At 37.8% G+C, this 26,659-nt stretch overlaps 1 protein-coding gene across 12 annotated transcripts in view; it reads right to left on the bottom strand.

Annotated features, from left to right (window-relative positions):
* Positions 1 to 26,659, bottom strand: part of PTPRC (protein tyrosine phosphatase receptor type C) — a 75,454-nt gene that overhangs the window by 6,688 nt on the left and 42,107 nt on the right. For 5 of the 12 annotated variants that reach the window (XM_064427955.1, XM_064427959.1, XM_064427960.1 and 2 more), the window contains 20 exons: positions 19,451 to 19,480; positions 16,591 to 16,623; positions 16,126 to 16,353; positions 15,447 to 15,575; positions 14,473 to 14,616; positions 13,707 to 13,841; positions 12,413 to 12,571; positions 10,185 to 10,381; positions 8,648 to 8,708; positions 7,877 to 7,985; positions 6,997 to 7,028; positions 5,732 to 5,847; positions 5,116 to 5,206; positions 4,947 to 5,023; positions 4,660 to 4,696; positions 4,139 to 4,236; positions 3,145 to 3,270; positions 1,580 to 1,737; positions 1,068 to 1,203; positions 374 to 523 (listed from right to left, as the gene is read on the bottom strand). In XM_064427955.1, the coding sequence (XP_064284025.1) occupies positions 374 to 523; positions 1,068 to 1,203; positions 1,580 to 1,737; positions 3,145 to 3,270; positions 4,139 to 4,236; positions 4,660 to 4,696; positions 4,947 to 5,023; positions 5,116 to 5,206; positions 5,732 to 5,847; positions 6,997 to 7,028; positions 7,877 to 7,985; positions 8,648 to 8,708; positions 10,185 to 10,381; positions 12,413 to 12,571; positions 13,707 to 13,841; positions 14,473 to 14,616; positions 15,447 to 15,575; positions 16,126 to 16,353; positions 16,591 to 16,623; positions 19,451 to 19,480 (2,246 nt within the window). Of the gene's footprint in view, positions 1 to 373; positions 524 to 1,067; positions 1,204 to 1,579; positions 1,738 to 3,144; positions 3,271 to 4,138; positions 4,237 to 4,659; positions 4,697 to 4,946; positions 5,024 to 5,115; positions 5,207 to 5,731; positions 5,848 to 6,996; positions 7,029 to 7,876; positions 7,986 to 8,647; positions 8,709 to 10,184; positions 10,382 to 12,412; positions 12,572 to 13,706; positions 13,842 to 14,472; positions 14,617 to 15,446; positions 15,576 to 16,125; positions 16,354 to 16,590; positions 16,624 to 17,975; positions 18,075 to 18,879; positions 19,009 to 19,450; positions 19,481 to 26,659 lie in introns of all 12 variants that reach the window. The other 7 variants (XM_064427953.1, XM_064427956.1, XM_064427957.1 and 4 more) reach the window with 2 other exon arrangements.

The following is a 26,659-nucleotide window of genomic DNA, read 5'->3' as shown; positions in this document are numbered from 1 at the left end:
GACTCTCACACCCAGTCTTCATCTTGTAGTGCCTTTCTCCTTAACTTTAGTTCTTTAAACTTTGGTATCATCTGAACTATCATTTAAAAATGCCTGCTACACCATGTACAATGGTACAGGAAATCATGAACACAAACACAAGTAATCCTTCTGTGAGCTCCATCTCAAAAATATTAACACCAAAGCAGAAATAAAACTTCATTAGCATACAGCTTATTTTCAAGGAGGTAAAGAAACTTTCTGTGGTCAGAGAAATGAAATAGCACCTAAATGGCCTAATACCTGTGGTATCTCTCTAGCTAATGACTATTGTGCAAGGCAATTTGTAACATAAGTGGGAAGGAAGGGCAGCTGGAATGCAAAGCTTATTTACCTGGAACTCTGCCTCCAGCAGAGAAGGCTCACTCGGGTGGTCTTTTCTTTTCAGATTGTTAAGGGAGGAATGCAGTTCTGAGAGATTGATCTCTGTTTCTCCATACTGATTGTATTCCACCAGTGCTTGATGAATAAGGATGTACTGTGACTGGTGTTTCCCATTTGCAGAGTTTACACATGAAGTTATTAAAGAGTTAAAAAAAAATCACTTTTTAAAATCATTATTAAAAGCTTTTACTCCTGTGATAATATCATCAGTGTTATTAATATTAAGCATTAACATTAAACAGATATAAAATTTAAGTGTTAAAACTTTAAAATGCTGAAATAAGTTAAAAACATGCAACGCATCAGTCCTTAACTTTTGTTGTGCTCAACTCATAAAAAATTGCACTTGGGCAGATGTATGTTAGAATTTTTAAAATCCAGTTTCACTGTGCAAGCTCAGTTTTGCATTTATGAATCATATGCCAAAAAAGCTGTACTCCTTGGCTTCCTCATCTAAAGTGTGAACTTAAAAAGTTGAATTTTCTAAAATCAAAAAATTATGTTTGAAGATTTTTTCCCTCTTAATACTTCTCAGAGCTGTATTTTCTATGAACAGCTTCAACTGAACGGGGGCAATGCACTTGTGAGAAATACTGCTGAAGCCCTAGAACAGGAGAGTGGTGACAGGAGTTTCAGGGAGATACCTCTACTTGGACCATGAGGCATCGCTGCCGACGCAGTTTCACAATGTAGCCATAAACATCCACCCTGCCCTCGGCGTCCAGCCCCTCCAACATGGCATCGATTCCGATGTACGTCCCCGTGCGCCCAACGCCGGCACTGCCACGCACAAAGGGACTTGGTTATCCACAGGCAACGGCATTCATTGGCAACACAAATGATGATGAGTTTGCACTTTTAGTACCTTTTAATGAAAGCAAGGCCAACATAGCCAAATATAGTGCTTATAGCCAGAGCAACCCAACATTGATCTGGCTGTTTTTCAAAAGTCTGTGTATCCTCAGGTTTTACCAACATGAATTTCTTTCATATCCTGCAGAAAACAGGCCTTGTGTATCTTTTGCTGCCTCATTTTCAAGTGTTTAAGTCACAAAATCTGGGATTAGACAAAGACTTTTGCCAGATCTCTTATCTGAATAGCTCCGTTTCAGTCATTTAACATTACCAAATTTTTTAAAGAACAATATATATTTACCTGCAATGAACCACGATCGGACCACTAAAAAAGTTGCTGAGGGCATTAACTCTGCGTCGGAGTTTGAGGAGGAGATGTGGATCCTCAGGGACTCCATGGTCTGGCCAGCTTGTGAATTGGATATGAGTGACATCTCTTCCAGCTGTCCTTTCTCTTCCCTATAAAAAGTGTAGTTTTTAATATATATCAATCTATATATATATTAGTATATGTATACATAAATCTAAGTGACTAGATTAAAGCCCAAAGCATGTGAGTCTTGAGTGGACTTTGGTATCTTGCTGCTAGACTAAAAGAGAGGACGTAAATTTTGATAACCATGATTATAAAACTAAATTACAAAAATCCCTCAATGACATTCCTTTACTGGCCAAGATTTATATGGCTGTACAGGCATTTTTCCACTAATTAACCTCCAAATTCTTACTCATAGTTGAGTTATCCAGTTGTGGCAGAGCTATTCATACAGTTGTTTGCCATTGTTTCAGTAATTGTACATCACTCTTCTACCAGAACTGCAGAAGTCTCCCCTTTCTTGCCATGGACCACTCTTCGATTCCCTAACCAATATCTGTTTTATCTTTATTGATATGATGTCAGCTGAACAAAGAGCAGACAGTTCTAAAAATATCAGCCCTCAACCTGCTGCAATCACTTATTTCTAATGTCAGATTCCTTAAGGAAAAGAGCAATGTCTTTGTAAGCAGGTAGTTTTTAACATCCTGATCTGCTCACTGACAACACAAAGCTACAGCTTTCTTTTAATCAGACCACTTCCTGAGTAAATTTTAATGCAACATGAGACAGCAGAATAGGAATTTCCAGCTGTAATCGTGAATCAAAATGGGTAGATTCTGTTGCTTTGCTGAAGATTTACTCTTTGAGTCTGAATGCTTTTAACTATGATTTAGGCTCCATTTATTATCATTGACATATTTTTGCAAAGGGCCTGATATGAGCATTTAGCTTTTGATGGCAAATTTTTTTCTCAATTACATATAGGGTAACTAATGTGACTTGAGATGTGTGAAAGAGAGCAATTAACCAGCCTTAATAACTTTACACACTTCTAAATGATGATTTTAAAACACTTATATTTATAAACACACTTGAGATTACCAGAATTTTTGATTGTCCCACTGTACAATTATCAGAAGGGTATATAATAGTTACCAATGAGTCACACTGATTTTATTTGCAGAGGGGGTTATGCTGAGATACACATAAAGCAGCAAATTTTTTGTGTTAGAGAACAAACTAAATCTATAAAGACACCACAGTGTATATAATAATTTTTTATCATTTAGCAGCATATTAATAGCATAATCCTAAATGTAGGTTCCAGAGAATTAAGGAAAAATACCTTTTGAAGTTGGGAAATAGATATCTAACTCATATTTCCTGCAAGAAATTACACCCACATCTTAAGTTTTCCCTTAAGCTATATGATGTTTAGGAAAGACAGCAGAGCATCTTCCATTGAGAGCTGACTCTTTTCTCTTAAAGTACAGACTCCAAATCGAGACTCTAGTTCCAGTCAGTCTCTCACTTTTGAATCAACTTACATTTGTGATGTGCAGTTTCTGAATGACATAGTCTGGGCACGTTTTACTTTCATAGATCTTCACAATGATGTCCCCATATGTTGCAGTCCCATTCTCCATTGATGGCCAGTACTGGGCACATTTGTTCTGTGAAGAGATGAAGTTAAGTAAGTGATGTGATGTGGTGATGTGGCTGAGAACTAGAAAAAAGCCTAGATAGCTGGCAACTCAGTATAGCTTTTCCAACTTCTCAATTCCAAATATACAACAACTCAGGTCTCTGACCTGAAATTTATAGCCATGGAATTTAACTTGAGATGTATAGTGGGGAAAAAAAGATCCTGTACACTAGCTGAAACAAGCAAGAGTGACTGCTACTGTTGCCTGATGGCTGGAGAAATGTTTGCAGCTACTTCCATGCCTTGTTTTTCAGTCTTCAATGAGGGCTGCTGTTCCTGCCTGCCTATAATATCAGCTTGGGTGTGCTGTAGATCTGCAGGCTGTCAACATCTTTAACTGCAGCTAAAACAGCAGTTCCCCTTTTTCCTGCTGTACCTGGAATTAGGAACAAAAGCTGGCCAGAAGCACCCAGCTTTAAAAAAGGCAACACAGGTAAAATATTCTTTCTAGAATCTACTGAGGGCACTGCCACGTTATCAGAATAGACAGGAGAAAAATAAAAGCCACACCTTTTCTGACAGATCTATGAGGAGCTACAGTTCTACCTTGAGCCCTTTTCTGGATTAATTAGCTGTAATTTGGAAGCTCACCCTCTGCTACACACTGCTGTGACTAAAGTGATATTTTCTGGTAAGACTGGTAATTCATAAGGCAGCACTGTTTTGGCATGTTTTCCAACACAGGTTCTGCCACAATGAGAGAACAGCAAAGAATAAAAATAAAATAAAAAAAGGACTTAAGAAGAGTATGTAATTCAGCACAGCACAGCAACACACTCAGCTTTCAGCAAAACATGGTGGAAAGATAGGAGGAGAGAAGGATGGATATTTCTCACCCTCTTTCCTTCCTCACAGCGAGTCACCATGACAATAATGGTTGCCTTCTGTTCCCAGATCATTCTCCAGAAATCATCTGTGGTTTCATCCTTGGGGCCTAGAAGGAGATAATTTAAGGGACTTTTTCAGAGTGCATCCACATGATAAAACACCTGCATGCTTACCTAGGCAATCTGAAGAGCTAACCAGAGATCATGCAAGGAACAGCCACACACTTGATTTCATTATGGCTGCTGCCATTAAGCTACAGCATTCAAAAACTCTCATCTGTATCTTTAGTGCATAGCTATGAAATCTGAAAACTTTTGGTGTAGAATTATACAACATGAGAAATCTGTGTTTGAAGTACGATTTATTAATTGTCACAAAATTTCCCTAAGCAAAAACTCATTGACAACTTTTTCATATTAAATTTCAAAACGTCAGATCTTCATTTTTCCTTTAAGCTTACTAAAAGGATTTTACTACTCTAAAAAATGGGTGAATAAAGAAAGCATATTCTTTTAAGATTATAAATTACCTTGTGCAGCAATATATTTTCTTGGTTCTTTGAAGCCCTGTTAAAAGTAGATCGTTATCAACTTTTAGAAAGAAAGTAGGAACGATCTAAAAGACTTGCAACTTTAAAAATAAATTCAGTATGCAACAATTCAATAATACCAAATACATTACAAAAGTGAAAGCAACCCCAGTGGAAATCCTCCAAGGTGCTGATGCTTCAAATGCACAGACTACAGGATTTCTTCCATAGTATCTAAGTAAGACTTCTTCCATAGTATCTACTTTTTTCAAGTAAAGGTCACTCACATCAATATAACTTGCATTGATATAGTCTGATCCTGGATCTCCTGGCATCTCGGAGAGCTCAACACGGTTATGGTCATCTGTTTAAATCATTTAAACCAAAATATATTATCTCAAGGCAGTGACAAATGAAACATATATAAAATGTGTCAAAATTGTTACAAATACTCACATGGAAGAATATCAATGTAACGGTTTTTGTTCTGATTATGACTCTTTTTGGCCTCCTTTATAGAAAATTTACTGAAGACTCTAGGAATACTCTGTAAAATACAAAATTTATTTTATTAGTTAAGTGTAGATTTAAAATAGTCAAATGAATATGGAAATAATTTGGAATTACTGAATCTGGAAGGTAACATTATACTTCATAAGATATTACTCCATATATTTCTTATAGCTAAAGTTCAAACAATTATTCTCCTTAATATAGTTGGTATATATCTCCACAATTACATATTATTTATATCCCCATGGCTATACAGTAAGACAAAGTTTAAAAATATATATTAAAATATGTACTTTAGGATGAGAGGTATTTAGACTGCATACTTTATACTTTTGCTGAAGAACACCTTCAGGAAAAAAAGACTATTTTCATCTTACAATGGGGAGAGATTGCTAGCAAAATTAACTGAGGGCTATTTGACCTTAGATGAGAATTCACTCAATTTTCTAGACTATTTATTTATTTCTAACTAGTACATGTACTTCAAATATACTCCTGGATGGAATTCTTCCAACCATCTGGATAAAAACCTGTGGTATATTTTGAGTGAAGGACAAACCTGAAATTCTTCCAAGAAGAGCCTTCCTTCATCTGCAATCTTCCTCTTGTACGTGTCCAGCAATAGCTCTGAGGGTATTGGCTCTATGTTGAGAAGTTGCTTGTCATCATCTTTAACTGGGTAAATAAGTCAAATGTTTATTGTTACTGATATTGAAAATGTCCATCATACTTCAGTAAATGTGATTCTAAAACTGCCAGATAGAGTTTAGTACTTTTGTTAATTTTTATTTAACTTGGTGCATTTATTTTTATAAAACTGCTGTTGCCTGAGCCAGCTGTGAGCAAACAGGCTGTGGGAATAAGAGAACTTTTGCAGCTCTGCTGCCTGATAGGAGACACCTCTGGAGGAGGCCACATGCAGGGACACCACACCAGTACCTTTGCACAAAGTGGTGAGTGTCATATTCAGGGCACAGCAACTGCCTCAACACCCACAACAGTTACACAGCCTTGCCTTGTGCTTCAGTTCTGGTCAGTCATTGTCGGGGATTAAAATATACCATGGATTGCCTAACTTCCCATGTTTTCTCAAATTTATGTTCTGAGTTGCAATAATCTGCAATATCATCTTGAATGAAAAAATAACAATTGAACAAATTTTAATACCTCTTACTAGACATATATTAATTTTTCATTTACATTGAAAAGTTGTGTCTAAGCAAATGGATTTGAATTTCAACACGGTCCTACTTCCCATTTAATGCAGTTAGTTTTTGTGAATTTTAGTGTTCTAAATTATTTTTTCTTGAAGCTTTCTGGTATTGACTGATTCTGTCTTTCTTCACAGACTTTGAAATCTTGTGCAAAAAGGTACACAAAATTTTCAGTCTTTGGGATTTGAAATACTTCAAACTTTTTCAGTAAAAAATAACTGGCTAATATTCAGTCTCTTATTTTGGAAAAAGGTGCACAGAAAAGAGAAATTATGTTGTAAAATAGATTTTATTCAGGACTTATTCTCAGTGTTAAACATATCACAAACATTGTCTGGGATAATTATAACTGGGTTTTTAATTGACTAATAAATAAGAATTTTTCAAACACTGATGAACTTTCAGTTCACTCAAGTAGAAATAATTCTTCTAAGTATTTACTGAAGTATTTTTGTCCCCATATACGGTGTTATCATGTTGATATCTGTAATCTGTCTATGCAACCTAGAATGCAAATAACCCTAAGGTGGTAGCAAGACCCGAGACTAATTTTATTTCCATTTGCTAAATGGAAATAAATATAAATTGCTGAATATATAAAGATACTCACCTGCTACAAGGTTCACGCCTTCAGAAGAATTGCTGTAAGAAGCAGAAGCACCTGTAAATGCTTTGACTATTAAGATATATATGATAATAAGTTAAATTAAATAAGTGACACAAGAGTGCTGTCTGTGAAACAGGAGTGCTCCACCTGGGACTATGCAGAGGTGGGTGGGATCCTTGTCCTCCTGCCCTCCTGCCCTGAGGCAGAGAAACAAGGTGGCCACATCAAAAACCTGTAGTGCCTGCCTGATTTTGCCCATCTCACCTACAACAAATGTGTATTTAATTTCTTCATTGAAGTGAATGCTCACACCATCTTCTCTTCCCTTGCTAGTGACAGAAAACTAACACATCCATAAAATACAGTAAGTTGAAATGCTAAGTAGCCACAGGCATCAGGGAATGCAATGGCCATCCTCCTACTGCCATCCTCTGTGCTACAGAACTGCTGAGCCATTGAGAGGTCACTGTAATAAGCAACACCTCCCTGAGATACTGTTTAGGGTGAGGAAGCAATTAAAAGAGTTCCAGGAAAGTGTGGATTATTTTCATTACTTTTTATTTAAATAATGAAGGAAATGTTTTCCAGATATTTCTGATTTTTTTCACAAAACTAGGGACAAGTCATTTTGTTCTGTGCCTCAAACAAGGGCAGAGCAGAGAGATTTTAAATCTATTTCATTATATTTGGGGATTTTTCACAACAAAAAATTCATTTCTTTTAAAAGATTTAAAGGTAAAAGGATATCTTTTTCCCAGTATTCATGAAACATCAAATTTGTAACATTTTGTCACTACCCACTGTGAAATATTGTGGAAAAACCAAAAGCCACCCCCATGCCCCTTTCATTTATGTAAGAGAGGGAGACAAACACGAAGCTTACCTAAGCTTTTTTTTGTGAAGATCATAGATTTTGTACAGAACCAGTAGTAAAGCAATTACAGTCACAACAATCAAGAATACCAAGAATATAATCAAGGCTCTAGAATTATCTACCAAGAGAAGAAGAATACATTTATTATTTTAAAATTACTTTTAAAAAAGAAACATGTATACTTCCCCAGAAACAGTGTTCACCAATTTTTGGTTTGGGGTCCTTTTTGAGGAAAAAACTAAACATGTTTGAGTTTGCTATGCCAAAGCAGAGGAGGGAAATTTATGTTTTCATTAAGAAAACGTTCCCTTAAATTCTCCATGTCCACCTGTCAAATTGCTACAACTCACTGGTTCAGCATTACTGTGCTTGTCTCCTGCTCTGTGTGACCTGTACAATGCAGCTCTCAGCTGTTGCTGATCTGGCAATTGGGAACCTCTGCCAAGTCACAGATGTTCAGCTCCTGAAATGCAGGATCCCAACACAGGAAAATAGTCCAAAAGTGAATCATGTCAGTTAGAGAAATTAATTTCTAGTTGTATTGAATGTTTCCTGAAGAAACCACAGCTGCGTAATAATTCTGAGTTATGATTAATGACTTGTCAACATGATCTGCTACGTTAATACTGAATGGGGATATTTTACAAATGCTGATCAAATATTAACTATAAAACAGGAAGTTTGGATTTTTAATTAGGAGCAATTTAACTGAATTCACAATTTACATTATTTATATTATGGTAAAATCAAAGGATGAAGATGCTGTACATATTTACTTACATCTGGTTCTTATACTCTCCACTACTGCCTTTCCACTGTATTCTCCATTAAAGACGAAGATCTGCATGCAGTGAGGGACAATAATAGAGATGTTCAGATATGACAAACATTTCTGCACACAATTCTTAAAAAACAAAGCACAATGGATTTTTCCAATTCACCCATCTACTGATAACACCATTGACAGCAGTATTTGCTGTCAATCCCTGCACTGACATTTATAGTGTAGCTCAGGTTTCTACCCAAGTTACAGCAAGATCTGGATTCAAAAATATGGAGATGACAGGAAAAAGAATTTAGAAAAATAGGAAACACACTTTACAAAATAAAAATCAGATGCATCTCAAAGTAAAATCAATTTTATCTTTTAAATTTCCTTAATAGAAATTCCTCTCAGATCTAAACGCAGTTTGTAGTCAAATATTTTACACTAGGTTTTTGGTTTTGGGTGTTTTTTTTCCTTAGTGAGTTTTCTATAACTTGACCAGAGTCCTTTCATTACCAGCTAAGCCCATAAGGCTTTCTCCAGTTTTTGGGCGAGAATTAAGCAAAATATGTGCAAAGCAGAAGCTAGGGTTTAGAGGTGCCGAGGCAAATTCCTTCTGTAAGGAAAACTACTCACTGAAAGTGGTGGACAAAAACCTTAAATGGCACAGAGGTCCTGTGCTCCTGGGCCAATGCAAGGATTTTTTGCTCCTACAGGACCTCATCTTTATTTTTTAAATATAAAGCTCTCTGAGCAGAATCTGTTGGGAAAATCCTGACAAAATATTGACACGAAACTGAGATTGCTCAAGTTCCCTGATACTGCATTTGTGCAGGTAAAATCAGAGAAGGAGGAAAAGACTCTGAAGAGTGAGCAAAACTTCTTCTTAAAAGTAGTAAAACTCCATCACTCTTACTGGTTACTTTCTTGCCTAAACTTTACTGAGAGGAGCTATCAGGATATAAGAAATATTCCTACTGGCCATATTCAGGGAATCACACCAGGCCATCGGTTTTGCAGGCAACCCCAAAAGGGTGAAATGCTGAACAGAAGAGAAAATTGCAGGAAGCCTTCAGGAAAGTGAAGCATGTAAACAGAGGATGCTATATTTTGTACAGACACAAGGACTGGCTTGTAAGAGGTTGATGTAAGAGCATGCAAAAGGATCTGAACTGCTTAGGCCCCGAAGAACCAAAAATCTTCATTCATTAAATGGAATATGTTTTAAAAACTAAAATATCAGTCATACTCAAGAAACTATTTTAATCTTATGGAAACCCCAAACTTCTGAGCCAAGTACAAACAGTGTATTCTGCTTGCATTTTTCTTGCTGTTAGAACCCATGTGGAATAGCACACCAGGGATTGCTTGATAGGTTAGGCACATATGCATTTTAGTTCCAAAATAATAATTTATTTTTTACACCTAAGATTATAAATTGATTTCTCTGCCACCATATTTGCCTTTTGTTCCCTAAAATCAAGCATAATATGCTTAAACAATGAAAATGCAGAAATATTTTATATATTTTAATACAATAAGCTAACTTACCTTAAATGTATAGTTTGTCCTGTAAAAGAGATTTTCTCTTTTAAATTCGCATTTGCTTTCATTTTCAGTTTTTCCATCATTCTCCCAAATCAATATAAATCGTGCATATGGCCCAAATACATTTTGTTTTTTGCATGTAATCTGGATAGCATTATCAGCTGTCAATATTGTTTTAACGTGATGCACTTTTTCTGGTTCTGTAGACAAGAAAAAGAGTTACTTACTCTAGTCTCATAATTTCAAACCCAACATTTCAAGCTGTATGGGCTCATGTCTGTTTCCTGTCTTCTCTCAACAACTTCATATATTTTCTTCCTTGAAAATTTCAGTCCAAATTTAACAAGATAGGTAAAATCACCTTTGACTTAATCATAAGCTTATCTAAACTGAAAAAGATGTGAAGTTGAACTGAAATGCTCTACTGACAGTCAGACTGCAAAAATAGTATGATGGCAAATCTCTCTTCCATCTGACATCACTTTCTCATTTGGGGAACATGAGGCAACAGACAAGACAGGGGGAAAAAAAGAGTTCTCCATGTGAATATTCTCGTGTGAATATAGCTTCAAAACTATTTTAAATTAAATTTTCTCCCAGAAGTCACTAGTATATTCTAATATTTAGAATGGTGTCCTTACACTTAAGTCTGGCCTAAAGCCACAAAAACTTTTTAATGACACAGAATCTGTTAAATCTAATCTGTAGTTTCAAACTCTAGTTTCTTCTGTTGCAGCAAATGTTGCAGGTTTCAGACTGAGGGGCACAGCCAAGGGACCTTTCACTGTGAGCTAGTAAAACCTTTCAGAAAGTAAAGTAAGGCAGCCTCATTTCTGTAGCCATATCTCAGTGGCCACATTTCAGTAGAAAACCACCATGGGAATTTTCTACAAAAATATGTCAACTTGCAAAACAGCTTACTGAGAAAAAATAAAACCTAAAATCTGCAGCTGATTTTTTTCTTCATGTGAAGAGCTGAGATCTGTAAGGCTCTATAAGCAAATCAAATATCCCAGGTGAGGAGTGGCAGGATATTTCATATGGCTGAGTGTGAGGTTACATCATAGCTGATCATTTTTATCCACAGGGCAGATCTGTTAGATTGCTATTCTGCATGCTGCTGAAAGAGCTGTGACAAGGAGAAAGTGAACATTTATGGAGGCAATGTGTTTGTTGAAGATGAAAACATCTTTTATAAAATGTAGGGGTTTTCCTGCTTCCAGGGACTTGTGTTCCACTGACACATTCTTCAGTTCAAGAAGCCATAAAACTCTTACATGTCCTGCTTGACTTGTTATTAACCGTTGTGATAGTTGAGAAGGTCTAATTAATACCATTAATTCATGATGCAACTCATTATTTTTGCAAAAACTAAGGGAAATGAGGTTGTTTGCATATCCATAAACTTAGATTGTAGACTTTAATCTTCACCTGAGTTATTAAAATTAGTGGAATGCAGAAAGTGGGGGCTTCAAAGATAATATGCTCAAACTAGATTTTTGTAGAGAAAAGAACCATGATCATGCTAATATTAGGGCTGCCAAAAAATTAAAGCCATATTTAAATCAGTATTACAGTTAACTCTCAGATCAACCTGTTTATCAGTAAATTAATTTATCAGCTTTTTTATTTTTGGGGTCTTCAGGTGACTCTGTATACTTGAAACTATACATTTGAATAGATAGCCCCAAAAAGATGCACAGACCTTTCTGTAAGCAGAAGGGTTGGCACACATTTTTTTATCTTTAACCTAATGTTGGAAGCTGTGTACAGGTACATCCAAACTAATTGACATCCATTACAGATGGACAGTGTTATGTAGCCTGGGTCTTCTTCAAGCAAACAGATAACTACACAACAGAAGGTACAGGCTGTACATCTTTGTAGCTTTCATGCCAAAAAGAAAAAAAAAATCAAACTTTTTTATTATCTTTTTTCTTTATATTGGGATATAATCCTTCCTAAAAACTTCACAAGAATTACAAATGAATGAAATCTTCTTTTAAAAATTGTATATATATATATAAGAAAAATAATAATATGAAGTGCATAATTAAAAAATAGATCACATGAAATAATTTTAAGAGGGACACTATATTAATGTCAGTACAATTAATTTTAATCAGCTCCTTGGCTAACAGTATTTATAAAATATAATGAACTACACTAGGAAAGTACAAATTCTTTGCGTTAGTATCAGCCTAGTCATAACAGTTAGCCAACAGATTTACCTCCTGCTTTTGTTGTAAATTCACGGCTTTCACTGCCACCTTCAAGCCTCTCATTGTGTTTGTTGGTTGTATATGGAGTCACAGATACAGAAGCTTTGGTATAAGGTTGAAAGCCATTGTAAGTATAGTAAGTTGTGCTGGTTTCTTTACGTTCAACCGCTGAAAAATGAAAATAATGAAATTAATTAAATCTATGTTAGGAGCACAGGAACACTTACACTTTATCAGAGCTACCTGAAACCATTGTCATGTGCACTTCTATTTTAATTATCTTAATCTGGTTGCTTTGCTTTGCTTACTAATGCTAAGTGAAGGCTCAGGAAGAAGAGGAAATACACAAATACACAAAGAGTATTTACATACAAAGAGTACATTCAGTCTGGGAAGGGGTAAATAGGAAGGTGTCACTGCACACTGAGCAAGTCTATCCTGGTGTGATGCCTGAGATGTGGTGGTAGTCTTGCTTCCAGGTGTGGCAAACAGCAGAAGAACAGAACTGCATGAGAAGCAACATGAGCAGAGCAGCTGCCTGCACTGCGCTGGGGAGCTGGGGAGCCTCTCTGTGCCTCCCTCTGCCTGCTCACCATGGGGCCTCCCTGCCTCTGTCTCCTACACTGGCCAGGCCAAACCAGCCACACAACCTGGCTCATGGGGCTGCACCCTTTTGGGTTGTGGTCAGATTCGGGGCGTGGACAATGGGAGAGATGATTTGCATCAGAGGAGCACAGGAGCAGGACAGCCCTTGGTTCCTGTGGCAGCCCAGGTTTACATAACTGCAGTATGTGAACAGAAAGGCTGAATTAAGCCTAAAGGATGAATCAAGCCAGGACTAGCTTAAACCTGATACATATTTATTATTATCAGGCTCTTCATAGTAAAAACCTCATTTTCCAATCCTTGTTTTGAAGAAAAGCTTGTACCTGGAGAACGTGATTACAGTACAATGGATACAAATTTATTCATTGAAATGTAAAATGGCCTAGACCAGCATATCTGGAAGAAGTGACCATTTAGCAGAAGACAATCCCCTGGCTACATCCATCTAAACACGTTTATGCCTAACTGCTGTACATTTGTGCCACCTGAAGGGTGACAGGGTCATGTCCTGACATGGTAAACTGAATAATCTCAACTGAAAGTTCAACTGGAACAACCTTAAAGGAAGAAAATTTTAACATTTGTCTAAAATAAATTGCAGTGTTAAGAGATTCCAATAGGACTTAACAGTGCATTTATGCCTGGTGCTCTGTAATTAAGTACATGCAATGAATTATTTAAATGTGAATATACTTACATTTGCCGTTCACAAAGAATTCCACTGAGTAGCCTTTATTGGGACAGTTAGAAGTGTCCCCAGGTACTGTCCAATTAACTGTTACACTTGTGTTAGTTATATGTGTTATTTGAAGGTTTTGTGGTGCTTCTGGAACTGTTGTAAAATAAAAATAACAATAATTAGCAATAAATGAAAATAAAAATAATTCCTCTTTTGACCTATTTTGATTAATTAAATTGAATTTCATCTGACACTACAGCAAGATACCAACAACATGCAATATTTTTTGTACTCTATTTCAAGAAGGTATACATAAGCATAAACTGAGTATATGTAAAAGCATCATATTAAGTAATTTCATACATTTAATTAATTCAGGACAGGTGAATACAGCAACATCACATTTTACTAAAATTGTCCAATGTCTTCATATCAAGAATTTAAGACTTGTTTCAGACTAGGTCTGCACTTTTTTTGTATGTGCATCTTTATTCAAAATTCCATATAGTTGACCATGTTCTCAGTCTCTAAAACAACAATAAAAAATAATCACAGTCTCTGATAGAAAGAAAGGCTCAGACTGGAAGACTGAGAGGGTGACTGCAATGAAAGAACAACCACTAGGGCAAGAGACCAGGAAGGAGGAGCTGAAGGAGAAGCTGAGTGTGGCAGAGAATGCTGCTCAAAGTGTATCTTGAACCCCAGGAAACCCAGATAATGGGTTTCATGGTAGGAGTTCCCAGAAATGTGTGGAATCTAAACCAAAAGTGAGCATTACACTTACCAGCACAGTCTGTGTATATGGTGAAGTTTGGGTTGGCAACATTGCTTTCTTTAAAATGTATGGATCCAATGCAGTCATACCGACGGTATGGTAATAAATTTTCCAGCACTTCACAAGTTTGATTTTGATCTCCAGACTTTGAATCTGTAGGCACAAGAAGAGCTTTATCAATATTTTTCACAACTCCCAAAGTATGTGGCACCATCTTGAGATTTTCTCTACCATATTTATTTAATATAATTTGTAATAAACTATCATGATATTCCAAGCAGAAAAGTGTACAACCTGATCCAATTACTAGATTTTATGTTCTTACATGCTAACTCAGTTTGCATAGACCTTTACATTCATGAGTAAAGGTCATAATTTGACTTTCTAAGGAAACAGCTTTCCTACAGAAATCCAAACATGTCATGGGGAGTCTGGCAGAAGCCTGGAATGGCTTCCTAGCTCTTCAGTTCCCTTAAGCAGGAAATGTCCAGCCCCAGACATTCATCACCCATTTTCCTGGGACACATGAGGCCATTCAGCATCCACATCTGCCCTATCACACTCGGTGCCTCTGAGCCAGCATGTCCTCAGGCTGGCTGACCCCGAGAGCAGAGAGCCTGGCCTGGCACCATCCAGGAGCCTGCACAGCCAGTGGCCAAGGCAGCCTGCAAGGGGTCAGCTCACAGCATGAGCACAGACTGCAGCATTTCCAAACTGCTCAGCTCCCCTTCAGAAAATCAAACAGGACCTCAAAATCTCCAGAATTTGTGCAACTTGTGAAGCTGGTACACTCAGCAAAAGAGGTCTCTGGGTGTGAATTTTCCCAGATCTGCACCTGTGGAGATGGTAGTCCTCCAACTGGCAATCCCAGGAATTCTGAGCTACCCTTTTCTCAGACTGGCACAATTAATTTAAATCTGCCAGTCTCTCACCAAAAGACAACATCAACAACACCTGTAAAGATAAATAAATAAGTAACCCACTTTTAGAATACTTTAGAAGTGAAGTCCCATTGCAGGTAAAAGTCACGCTAGCACAGGCAAGTGAGCTGCTCCAACATAACAAGGCAGATGTGTCGTTTGTGTCCTTGACTTCAAAACGTTCATTGGTGACTGGAAAGGAAGATTATATATCATTGTGACATGGGATATACTGAGTCTTTAAAGAACAGTTCATTTATGTTTTTTGACTTGTTCTGCAATATGAAGATACAACCAGCATAGAATAATACGCAAAGAATTTAATAAGAAATGGAAAGCAAAAATTGAAAAAGCCTTCATGAGATAAAGACACAGAGGTATTCAAATAATAAATTAATGTTTTAGTGAAGACATTCAGCATAATCACCAGCTTTGAAGTGGTGGCTGGTCTTGCAATTGTTTACCACAGTGCATATGGCCAATATAGTTAAAGTTCCCTTTTTTATTTAAAATGAAAAAACTATGGTTTGTTCTCATTGTTCTTTAAGAAAATACTGAGAAGTTTTAATACACAACTTCAGAATAGCTTGCAAACCATGCAAAATATGAAAACTTGCTGTCTGATTCTCTGAAAAGCAACAAGAACAGACAAAGAAACATGGGGAAGCTAAATTACTGCATATAAAAATAAATTTTAAAAAAAGAAGAAAAAAATAAACTACTAAAATCTTTGTATACCTACCTTCTGGAACAAGAAAAGAAGAAGAAGTCCCATCTGAACACCTGCCATTTTTAACTCCAACAGTGTAATTCTGGCATTTTGGAAGCTCTACTGAACGGTTGCTGGAACTCACAGTTTTGTCTATGCCATCCCCCAGAATAATATATTCTGTGTCTTTTGTGTGAATTTTCAGTAAAACCTCAGCCATTTCAGGGTTGTTCTTAGAGTCTTTTATGTCTTCAATAATAGCTAAAAGAAAAGCTACTGTAAATGCAGGTGAAAAGACCAGAATTGTTAAATAATCTTTAATCTTACTTCTTCCAGAACTGGAAGACATTTTATAAAATAATTAATTGATCAGTTTTATATGCTAATTTATCAGTTTTATTTTTTTACTGCTTTATCAGCTTTACCAATTTTCTGTATTTGAGTTTACTTTTTGGTCACATTTCAAGACTGAAGGAGAATAAGGGGTATGGTTCTTACCACAAGATGCTTCAGGTATCGCTGTGGTAGTTTCTATAAGAAAAAAAAAAAAACAATATGAAGGTCTGTCCTAACAGATTGGGTATTTTTCCCACAAAGCACTGGAGAAGGGTGATCAGTACTGCCCCAAACTCTTTTTTCAAGATATTCAATACAAGTAAAGGTATTTAGCACTCCTCTCACATTTGAAATAGGGAAGAAAACATCAGCTATACATAACTCCATTCTTTAACTAATTATTTTAGGGATCATGTGTCTTGCACAATTTTCCAATGACATCAATGAACTAGAAATGAAACTGGTTATTAGTAACATTTCTGAGTACAAAACTACACAAGAATATTCCAAGATCACACACTCTCATGCTAGTATGATAAACTACAGCAGTTTTCCATGATATCTATGCTGTGGAATGGGTAACTGAGCTGTATAAAATGTCACCAAACAAACAAAATTTACCTGCTTTTTGCACTGCCACTCTTACCTTTGGGAAGAGATTTACACAACAGTACAGATCATTTAATGACTACTTTTACACCAGGATACCCAAAAGAAATTTATGCTGGTATTTTCTGTACAGAAGCTTGAGCAAAGGACTTCATCCTGGAAACAATTACTTAGTATATCCTAAGGTAAATGTGTCACTAAAACACACCAATATCTATTTTTTCATAGAAGGTAGGCCCTAGATTTGCCTGCCTCCAGGCTGGGAGTCACCAGCTGGATGGTGGCCCTAAGGAAAGGGCAAACTGAGAGGGACCACTGGAGAGTCACCAAGACTGTAAGGGGCAGAGCACCCCCAGGTAAAAGCTACGTTCAGTTTGTCAAAGAGCAGACAGCAGCCTACAGCTACTCGAAGGACAGTTCAAGAATATGGAAAATGTCCAGCTCCTGGATGTACTTTGCACGAACACATACATATATTTTATTGACCTCACTAATTCCTGACAGCCCAATGGCAACTAAAATCACTGTTAAGTGCTTGAACTACTAGATCCCAAGAAAGTATTACTGCTGAGTGAAACCAAAGGGAAGACACCAGAAGACAGAGAGACACACAGATCTTAAATGTATTTACACTTTTTTGCTGCTTGGGCAAATTTCTGTGACTAACAAGAGGAGTACTGACACAATAATTGACAGATTTACCCTCCTGCTATATGCCACTGTGTGGAAATAATTTCTATTTTGCACTTGCTTGACAAGTAACAAATCTGGTATCTTTAATATTACTCAGAAACAGTTAGTAAGGATCCTAAAAACATCCTTAAGGTTAATATGTCTAATTTGTATGCTTGGGTTTAAAACATTCCAAATGCCTCATTCAAATCCATTTTCTGTGCCTGATGTATCAGAACTGTGGTAACTGTGTGCAAGTTTGTCACCTATTGTGTAAGTGGAGCTGGGAGTGGGGGTGATCCCAGTGCTTGCTGGCATGTTGACTGATGAGGTGGTGCTGTGCAAGGATGTTGAATTGTAATCATCTGTAAGAAAATAAACAACACATCAGCATTAAAAAGTGAAATTCATTCTTTCATATGGCTTTGTCATTAGAAATGTCTTACACTAGAGCACTTCTGTTTTTGTTTTGTTTCTTAGGGGATTTTTGTAATTTAGAGAAGACTGCTGAAAGAAAAGTGATATTAATATATTAAATAAACAAAAAAAAAAGAGTATTTAAATGGAAAGCAAATTTTTAGGAGTATACCACTTACAAATGAATTTTGCTATGTGCAATGACAATTTTTTTGGTCAATACTTAGTCATAATTCCAGATGAAGTCAAAATAAAAACAGTGTTATAATCTGTGAACTGGGAAAAACGAGAACATATTGCTATATTCTTACAGTAAAACACAATTATGAACAGTGCTTGTGCTGTTTCACAAACAGCAATTCTAGGTAGTACTCCATCGCTGGGTCATGTACCTTGCTCACCGTATTTCTTACTAGACTTCATTATTTATCTCCCTGTTTATAAACCACTGACTGGTCTCTATACTCTGTTTTAGGCTCATTCCTACTGCTCTTGCTTTGGGGACAGCCTTGTTGGCAGCAGCTGGCATTTTGATGCTACTGTGGTGACTGCAAGACTCGGCCCTCAGATACCAGACCTGGCCCTCCGTTACCAGATCCTGCACATTATCCTGGCATTGCCGCCACGCCAAAGCACAGACACCTCTTCACTTGATGAGCCATGAGCTGAAAAAGGCTACCCTGGTGCTGAATTACTTCGTTTTCCCCTAGAGTCTTGAGAGCAGCGCGTGGCTTCTAAGGGAAGAGAGCAAACCTGTGGAAGCATCCCCGAGGGCAGAGGGAGTGCGTGCGGTGAGGGCAGCGGGCTGCGGGCTGCTCGGGGCCGGGCCGGGGCTGGGCTCCGCGGGCCGGGAGGAGTGCGTGCTGTGTGCGAGGCTGGCACCTGCGGTGAGAGGTACAGCAGGGTCGGCAGGGCTCCCTTCAGGCGTGCCCGGCCGAGGAGGGACAGGGCTGCCCACAGCACCAGGGTGCAGTGCTGCAGCACTCTCATACCGACACACGGGAGTTTGTAACGCAAAGTCACATCAAACATTTAAAGTGCAGGGGTTTCAACAGATGAACAACCAGCAAGTGTATTCTTTTTTTGTTATGATTGTGCCTTCCATGCGAAATGCTGTGTTTTAAAATATACATAAATACAGTACTTAAAACCAGACTTGTTTGATATTCCTGTCTAATAAGACAGCATATTTCATTTTGCTGGGTGAATGAAAAGGCATTATACACTCTGTGAAGTAATTGTGTGTGAGAAAAAGAAAGAAGAAGTTGTCAAGGAAGGAAAATTAAAAAATCAATGCAATCCTGCCATGTAAATTGTTTCTTACCAGTACCAGGTGTGGTCGTTGTCTCCTGCCCTGGAAAAGACAGAGAAAAAGTGTAACTTAGACTTTCAAGGAATTTGCCAAAAATATAAAGACACATTCCTTCCTCACAAATATCAGCTAAGCTTTCCCCAGGAAATTACACATTCTTAAGTTATATTTAGTGGATACAGCAACAACCAGATGCCCAAAATATCAGGTATACAGTCACAGAATCACAGAATGGTGATTTCATGGTCTGGGTTAGAGAGGATCTTAAAGACCATCTAGTTCAAACACCCCTGCTGTGGGCTGGGATGCCACCCTGCAGATCAGGCTGCTCTGGGCCCCATCCAACAAACTTCCAGCCACCTGTTTGGCTCTTCCCTTCTCCTTCTTTTCCTCTTTTTCTACCAGATCTTTCCTACTATGTCTCTTTCTTGTGGCACGTGTTTTTCAGATAGAACTTCTCAGTTTATCATTTCTCTGTTACTTCAGCTTCACTACAAACTTTATATATAGCTTTACTCTTTTGAAAATAAACTCCTTCAACCTTTAAAGCAAAAAGCCAGCTTTATGTGAGAAACTGCCATGCTTGTGAGGGATATGTAAGTATCCTGTTCATGTGTCAGCATCAAAACCACGTCCCTCATCTCTGACACAGAAGATCAACATGAGCAGATATCCTGCGACTCCCGAGATTTTCTCCTTACAGACCTGACAAGCCCCAGCACGCATGCTGGCTACTCAGTGACCACCATGGATTCTGCACCCCATATGGACAGTTCAGAAGGCTGACAACAGCCATTCAAAATACCAAACCAGCGATGGCAATGTCATCTGCAGGGAGTGAGAATTTCTTGGCGCTAAGAACTATCATGAAGTGTGTCTAAGGCATTATATGAATATGAATGTACACAAAAGCTAAAGTCTTGCAAATACTTTTCTAGCCAGCAACTGAAATTGTTATGGACTGTACATTATGGAAGATCTCTTACTACAACTGACAATTTGGAAAAAGCCTGATACCTTACAGAAAAAGCATCAACAGAAGTCAAATGAAGTTCAGTTAAAAACAGTAATGCAGCATTTTTTCTTTACATAAGTGGGGAAGGGTGTTGCCTAATATCTGGTCCATGACATGAGGATATGGGTCTATGAGGTTTGCCTGAAATCATATGAAACTATCAAAATAACATTACTCTTAATTGAAAGAATATAATTTCTAAAATGTAGCAGACTGAAAACAGATTGAATAACATGGGTATAGAAGCCACTATATTAACAGGTCTAGCATGTTAATTCATTTATATCTATATACCTTCATTGAAACACAGACCATGCATTCTTTTCAAACTACAAATCTTAGCATGTGAAGCTTCCTAACCTAAGAGAGGTTACAGATAAGAAACAAAATATAGCTGATCTTTTGAACTTTCAATGTACCTTCAGCATCTGAAACCTCCTGTCTGCAACATTTCTTTACAACAATTGCATGTTCTATAACAATATGGATAAAACTGCCAAGGAACTCTGTAAAAGCTAACATTCATATCCATTCATATTTGCCATAAGTAATAAATTTTCAATGTATTTTCATGGTTTTCAATTCAGTGTTTGAAAGCTGGCAGTTAGTCATTCTAAATTCCATAATATGATTGTCTTTTTTCAAAAGGCTCATTAGCAGAAGAATCAATTATTCCCTCTCCTTTTCCAAATCGTACTTTGCTTTAGCACATCAAATATACCTCAAGCCAAATATTAACTTTCCGTGAGCACCCTCACAGATTAACTTTCACTTAGAAACTTTTCTAAAAACACAGTCCTAAATTAAACTCTGCTCAGATTAGTGAAACGTTCAGAAATACTTTTCAAGCTATTTACTGATCTCTGATGCAAACATAATAGAGACAAAATTACACACATCAAGATTGCCTCTTCCAAGTAAAGTGAGATAATAAAAGATAAGGGGGATCATAAGCTTGTTGGTGTTGTGTTGCCTCATTCACTTCCTCAAGATTTCTGTGAAAATAATTTTCCTCATCCTCCCCCCTGTAAAGTTAGAACAATTCTAATAGCTTAAATAGAATGTAAGGTTTATTCTTCACTCCCAGTGAGAGAAGCTAAACATTACACATAATCATAGAACTCCAGGCTAGAAGAGACCTCAAGAGATCACCTGGTCCCACTGCCTTGCTCAGAGCAGTGTCTTAAAACAGTATGGGAAATAATAGTCCAAGATTGCCCTTTTTTCCTGCCTATAACCAAGCACTATCATTTTAACAGAACTTCATGGCAGTTTTATGCCCTTCTAAGCACTTCAAGGGTCTCCTCCTCTCCTGTGATTCTATTCCCTAGTAGGCTTTATTATAGCAATGGAATAGGATGCAGTTGAAAAGAATTCAATAGGTGGCACCAGAACACTAAAAAATCCTCTCAAAAAGAAAAGCAAATGCATTTCCCCACGAAACCTTTTTGAGAGGTAGTGGGTAAAATGAAGGAAAATCAAGAAGGATCCCAACATACCAGACTCTGTTACTCTGAGATTAGGAGGTATATTGCTACTATTAATTTATTTTCAAAAAAAATATCCCAAGCTAACAAATTTCTGAGCTATCCTCAGGCTAACCAAGTCAACCTCAAAGACAAAACTGTTTGCTCAGGTTTATATTCTAAAACATAACTCCAGAAACTTGAAAGCTGAAATCAAAAAATATCTTTAAAATGTAATGAGGATGTCCAATCCCCCAAACACATACTGTGCAGTACAAAAGCTTGATGATTGCCAAACTAAGCAAGTCGGTCTGAGTTTAAATGGAAACTACCCCAAAACTTTTCTCAGAGCTTAAACTGCACCCAACTGTGAGACAATCTTAAGATTATATGTGTAGGATAACAAGGATAAAGTCAGATAAACCAAATGGAAGAATTAGAGCATAGAAAAAGTTCCTACTACTGCAGTAAGTTTTTTAAGCTTCCCTCTCCCTTCTCTTGATTTGGTCACCAGTTGGTTCCTGCTGACATACCTAAAAGATTTCAAATGGTTCATCAGTAATGTTTGAGCAGATCTGGCCTTAATCATATGCCCTGAAAAAAAAAATATAACCAGCAGCTCATCCCACGGGCAGATGGGAGCCTGGCTAATTGCTTTTATTCTCCTTCCTACCAGTTGGTGGACAGAATGCAGCTGCTGCTTCAAAGAAAGGTTTGAGATGACAACAAAATACACCTAAAACAAATGAGTTCACCACTCTCCTGAAAGCCCAAAGATGTACTGGCCCTGTGAGTGAAACATGGGAGTACTGTGTTATGAAGTATTTTCAATTTTCAACAAGAGCAAATGGAAAAATCATGAAAGAATCTGGGCCACCACAAAAAAAAAAAAAGCCAACCTCTCAAACCCCTAGGAGAGTAGGCTGGCTGGGTCACATCTGGAGGTACAGGACCTGCTGCATCACCTCTGCAGTACTGACTCTGCACTCACTGCAGTGCTGTGGTTGCACCTGTACAAGAAGTCCAGTTGTACAAGGAGACAGCTTTTTGCTGTCTCAGGAAAATGTTTTCACTTGGCAGGACGAAGCAACTCAACAGCAGACAACTGAGGCCTACAATATTTTAAAATTGTGTTTCAAGGAAGTCCAGGGTGTGATCTTCTCAAGCAGCAGGAAGAGCCAGCACACATTTCCTGTGTGCATGTGCTATTAATAACACAAACTCCAGCTGATAAGATGGAGATGCTGTTGAATCAGCATTAAGAGCCTAAAAATGTTATCATGTTTACAGGGACAGAAATCCATTAGCTGATGACAAGGAACATGTATTTTAATTCCATTCTGCTGCTTAATTTGCAAGTAAAATGGACCTGGTTTTGTATTTCCTGCTGGACTGGCCAGGAGGCTACGCTTGCATGGCAGCAGCTCAGGATTGCTGCAGGACTGCATTCCTCCACACACACAGCACAGAGCAATGTGGGAAGGAGGATGCCTCTTCTGCTAATAGTGCATTTGGTGTTTTATCTAGCATGGTGCCATACCAGCTGGCTCTTCACATCCAGCTGTACTCCTCGTGTCTTTGCCAGAGCTGGGAGGGGGCAGAGGAAGTAATCCTTCCTCTCAGCCTCGTGTCTGTAAAACAGTTGGCAGCCAGGTTTTGCTGCCAGGAAAAATGCTTACTGATTCTGCAGAGCTGCTGCCCTTTTCCCAGGATCTTTCCAGCCTTTAGCATATTGGACAGACCCCAGCAACCCCCACCAGGCAGCATTTTACACCAAGCAATGAATGTAGGTCCAGATTCTGCCTTCCCTCTTTTCACAGCTGAACGGCACTGCTTCAGCAGGGTCAGGGCTCTTCACATCTGCACTGAAAGCAACAGGATGTGGTCTACTTGTTCAGATGGAGTAAAGCTCTTTGAGGGGGTCTCCTAGCAAACAGCACAGACATTGCAGCTCCCCTGCAAGCCAACACTAAATTGCAAAAAAAGAACAGTTCCTGGTGGGAGGTGAAGGGTGAGTAAGGCAAGGAGCCTCACAAAATGCTGCCAGCCACCCTTTGATTTATTTTTAAACTTCAAGTGGGATAGGATGTAATTCACACCTGCTTTAAAGCTCCCTTGTGCTGCCAGAACCAGCTAACGAGACCTTAAAGTAAATGAGCATCAGGGCCAGAGATGTTACTGTTATTTTTGCTGAAAACACAAAACTAAGGGATCCATTGCTACTTTATAAACAAATCTGGGCAGACCTAAGAATAGACTACCAAACACTTAAACATCTGAGTAATTTTATACCACAGAGGACCCCTCAAATTTTATAGGTGGGATCACATGTTATAAAGAGCTTTCATAACCACAGACTACAGAATTACACTTTATTTTTTATCTCTAATTCTGGGGAAGAAAAAACTAAGAATATTCCCAGTTTCTGGACAAACTGCTGCTTTTTGAAAATCAAGTAAAAAATGCCATATAGACTTCATATTAAAAATATGTGAAATTTTTCATGCTCTGAGTCAAAAAAAAAGCTACTCATTTGAGTTTACAGCATAGAATTTTCTCAGGTGACAGAGACATTTCTGAGGTTCCTAAAATAAAAATCTATTCTTGTGGTCATTGAAGATGAATCCATCAAATCACTTCTAAGTTATTCTTTGTCTATTGATAAAAGTCTTCACAGCCCTATAACAATCATAGAAGTTAGAACTAAATAAGCATTACAATTTCTTTTCCACAGGTAATATTTACAATACTTATTTTCACCAGAAATTAGGGATAAAACGGTGAAACTGTAAATTTTAATTTAACAGAAATTCTAAAATGTTCTGATTAAGAAATGCCAATTGTTTGCTTTTGATACTTGGATTTAATGTCCATTCTGACTTTTCAAAATAATAATTAGAATAGTTTTCATCTGATTTCTCAAAATATTTCTTTTGGTACAAGTCCATTAATAATTGCCTCCCATAGCAGCTCCTTCACACAGTGCATTACTGCCCAAGAGCCTGATCCTGGCACTCTTTCCTGCCTCTTTAACCTTTGGTTAAAGCATTATCTGAGAGTCAAAGGCCTTTTTGTTGCCAGGCACCTGCCAGTGCTGAGGGCTGGCTGGCAGTGGGGAAGGCGTGGTCTGCCTGCAGAGCACAGCTCAGGGGGGAGAGCTGCTCCAACTACGGCCAACGAGATGGGATGTGGTGTTCGGCTTTTAGTGAAAATTGACCTCTGAAGTTAATGCTTGTTCTAGATCCCTCTCCTTGCTGTCCACCTTCCAAGACTGGAGTTATCCCTATCCTCCTCAAGGTCAGAGTCAGCTGTGAACATTAATCAGCATTTGCAGCTATGGAGAAGGCAAAAAATTCAAATTAGCCAGTACAAGGGGAACAACCAGAAGAAAGGGAGAGAATTAAGAATTTATAACTGACAGACACAAGAAGGAACACAATGTTACACTATTCTGACCATTTTTAAAAAGTGTTTTTCTGGTTCTGATTATGCAAAATAAACATAGCAGTATAATTTTTCCAAAGGAAAATAAAAACACAGAGCAAAAGAGAAATTTCCCTGAAGAAACAGTAATTTAATGGAAGTAATACTTGCTATCAATGATATGTAGAATTTTTCAAAACCATAAATCTGAAGTAGAACAAAAACCAAAAACAGCAAATCAAATTCTTTTTGCCAACACAGTTCCTGCAAACCTAAAATAAATACTCAGGAATATTGTGTGTTTATCAGTCAGAAGGAGGGGTTTTCTATCACTTGCACCATACTTTAAATGAAATTTTCAGTCTTCACAGGACAGCTTTGCAGTAACACACTCGTACAGCTACAGCTAACGATGCCTTTGCTGCCCTGTGGTTTCTCTCATGCTGTTTACTTCTGCCTTTCTTCTACAGAACCCTGCTCAAAAGGAAGAGGGTGCAGCATACTGTGGTTTTGAGCTTAAGTGCTTCCAAATGCGAATGGAGTTACCATAGCACCCACATGCCCAAGCAATCAGACTTATCTTAGTGCTAAACCACTTCTCTAGTGCAGTCATGAAACATCCCTATTAAATTCCTTTTCATCACATTTGCATTTGTAATTACTTTCAGTTGTACAGGTTCATTAATATGATACAGTGAGGGGTGGCAATCTTTGGGATGAAGTCCAGACTGCTTTGCAGGGAGTCCTTGTCACCACGTGAAATGTCTGCAAGAGAGGAGAATATCAAACCCTGATGTAACAGTTCCTTCAGCTGTGAAATGCTGGGTACTCTCCACAGTCATTAAGAAACACCTATGCATGAGGAATGAAAGATTGGCTGTGATATTTGTTTGGTAATTTTGTGCAATATGCAAAAAATCTGTGTTAATATTTGCTTTGCCCTTTATATATTTTCAGTATTTGTGCACAGAAAGTCTTGAGCCAGATTCATGTTGCTCCCATGCTAAACTTCTCTGCTTCCCAGGGCCAGTCCCTCTAACTTCAGTCATGACTTTTCCAGCTCTGCTGGATCCTTCCTTGGTCTTCCTTTCACCCATCTACCTTCAACAGAAACACTTGCTCCATATTGCTCTGCTTAATGGCACTGACAGAATGGTTCTGGATTTGCTGAATGAATATTGTTTATGGCAAGCAGAAGGAGGAAAGAACTTACACCTATTTTATCATCCTCTCAATTTGTATTCCCAAGGTTTTTGCAATTGCTGACTCTATTGGCCACAGGAAGCTGTGGAGAACAGCAGAAGGCAGCTCAGTTCT

The sequence above is a fragment of the Passer domesticus genome, chromosome 7 (genome assembly GCF_036417665.1).
Source record: "Passer domesticus isolate bPasDom1 chromosome 7, bPasDom1.hap1, whole genome shotgun sequence".
Classification (NCBI taxonomy): domain Eukaryota; kingdom Metazoa; phylum Chordata; class Aves; order Passeriformes; family Passeridae; genus Passer; species Passer domesticus.
This window is presented reverse-complemented; position numbering and strand designations above follow the sequence as displayed.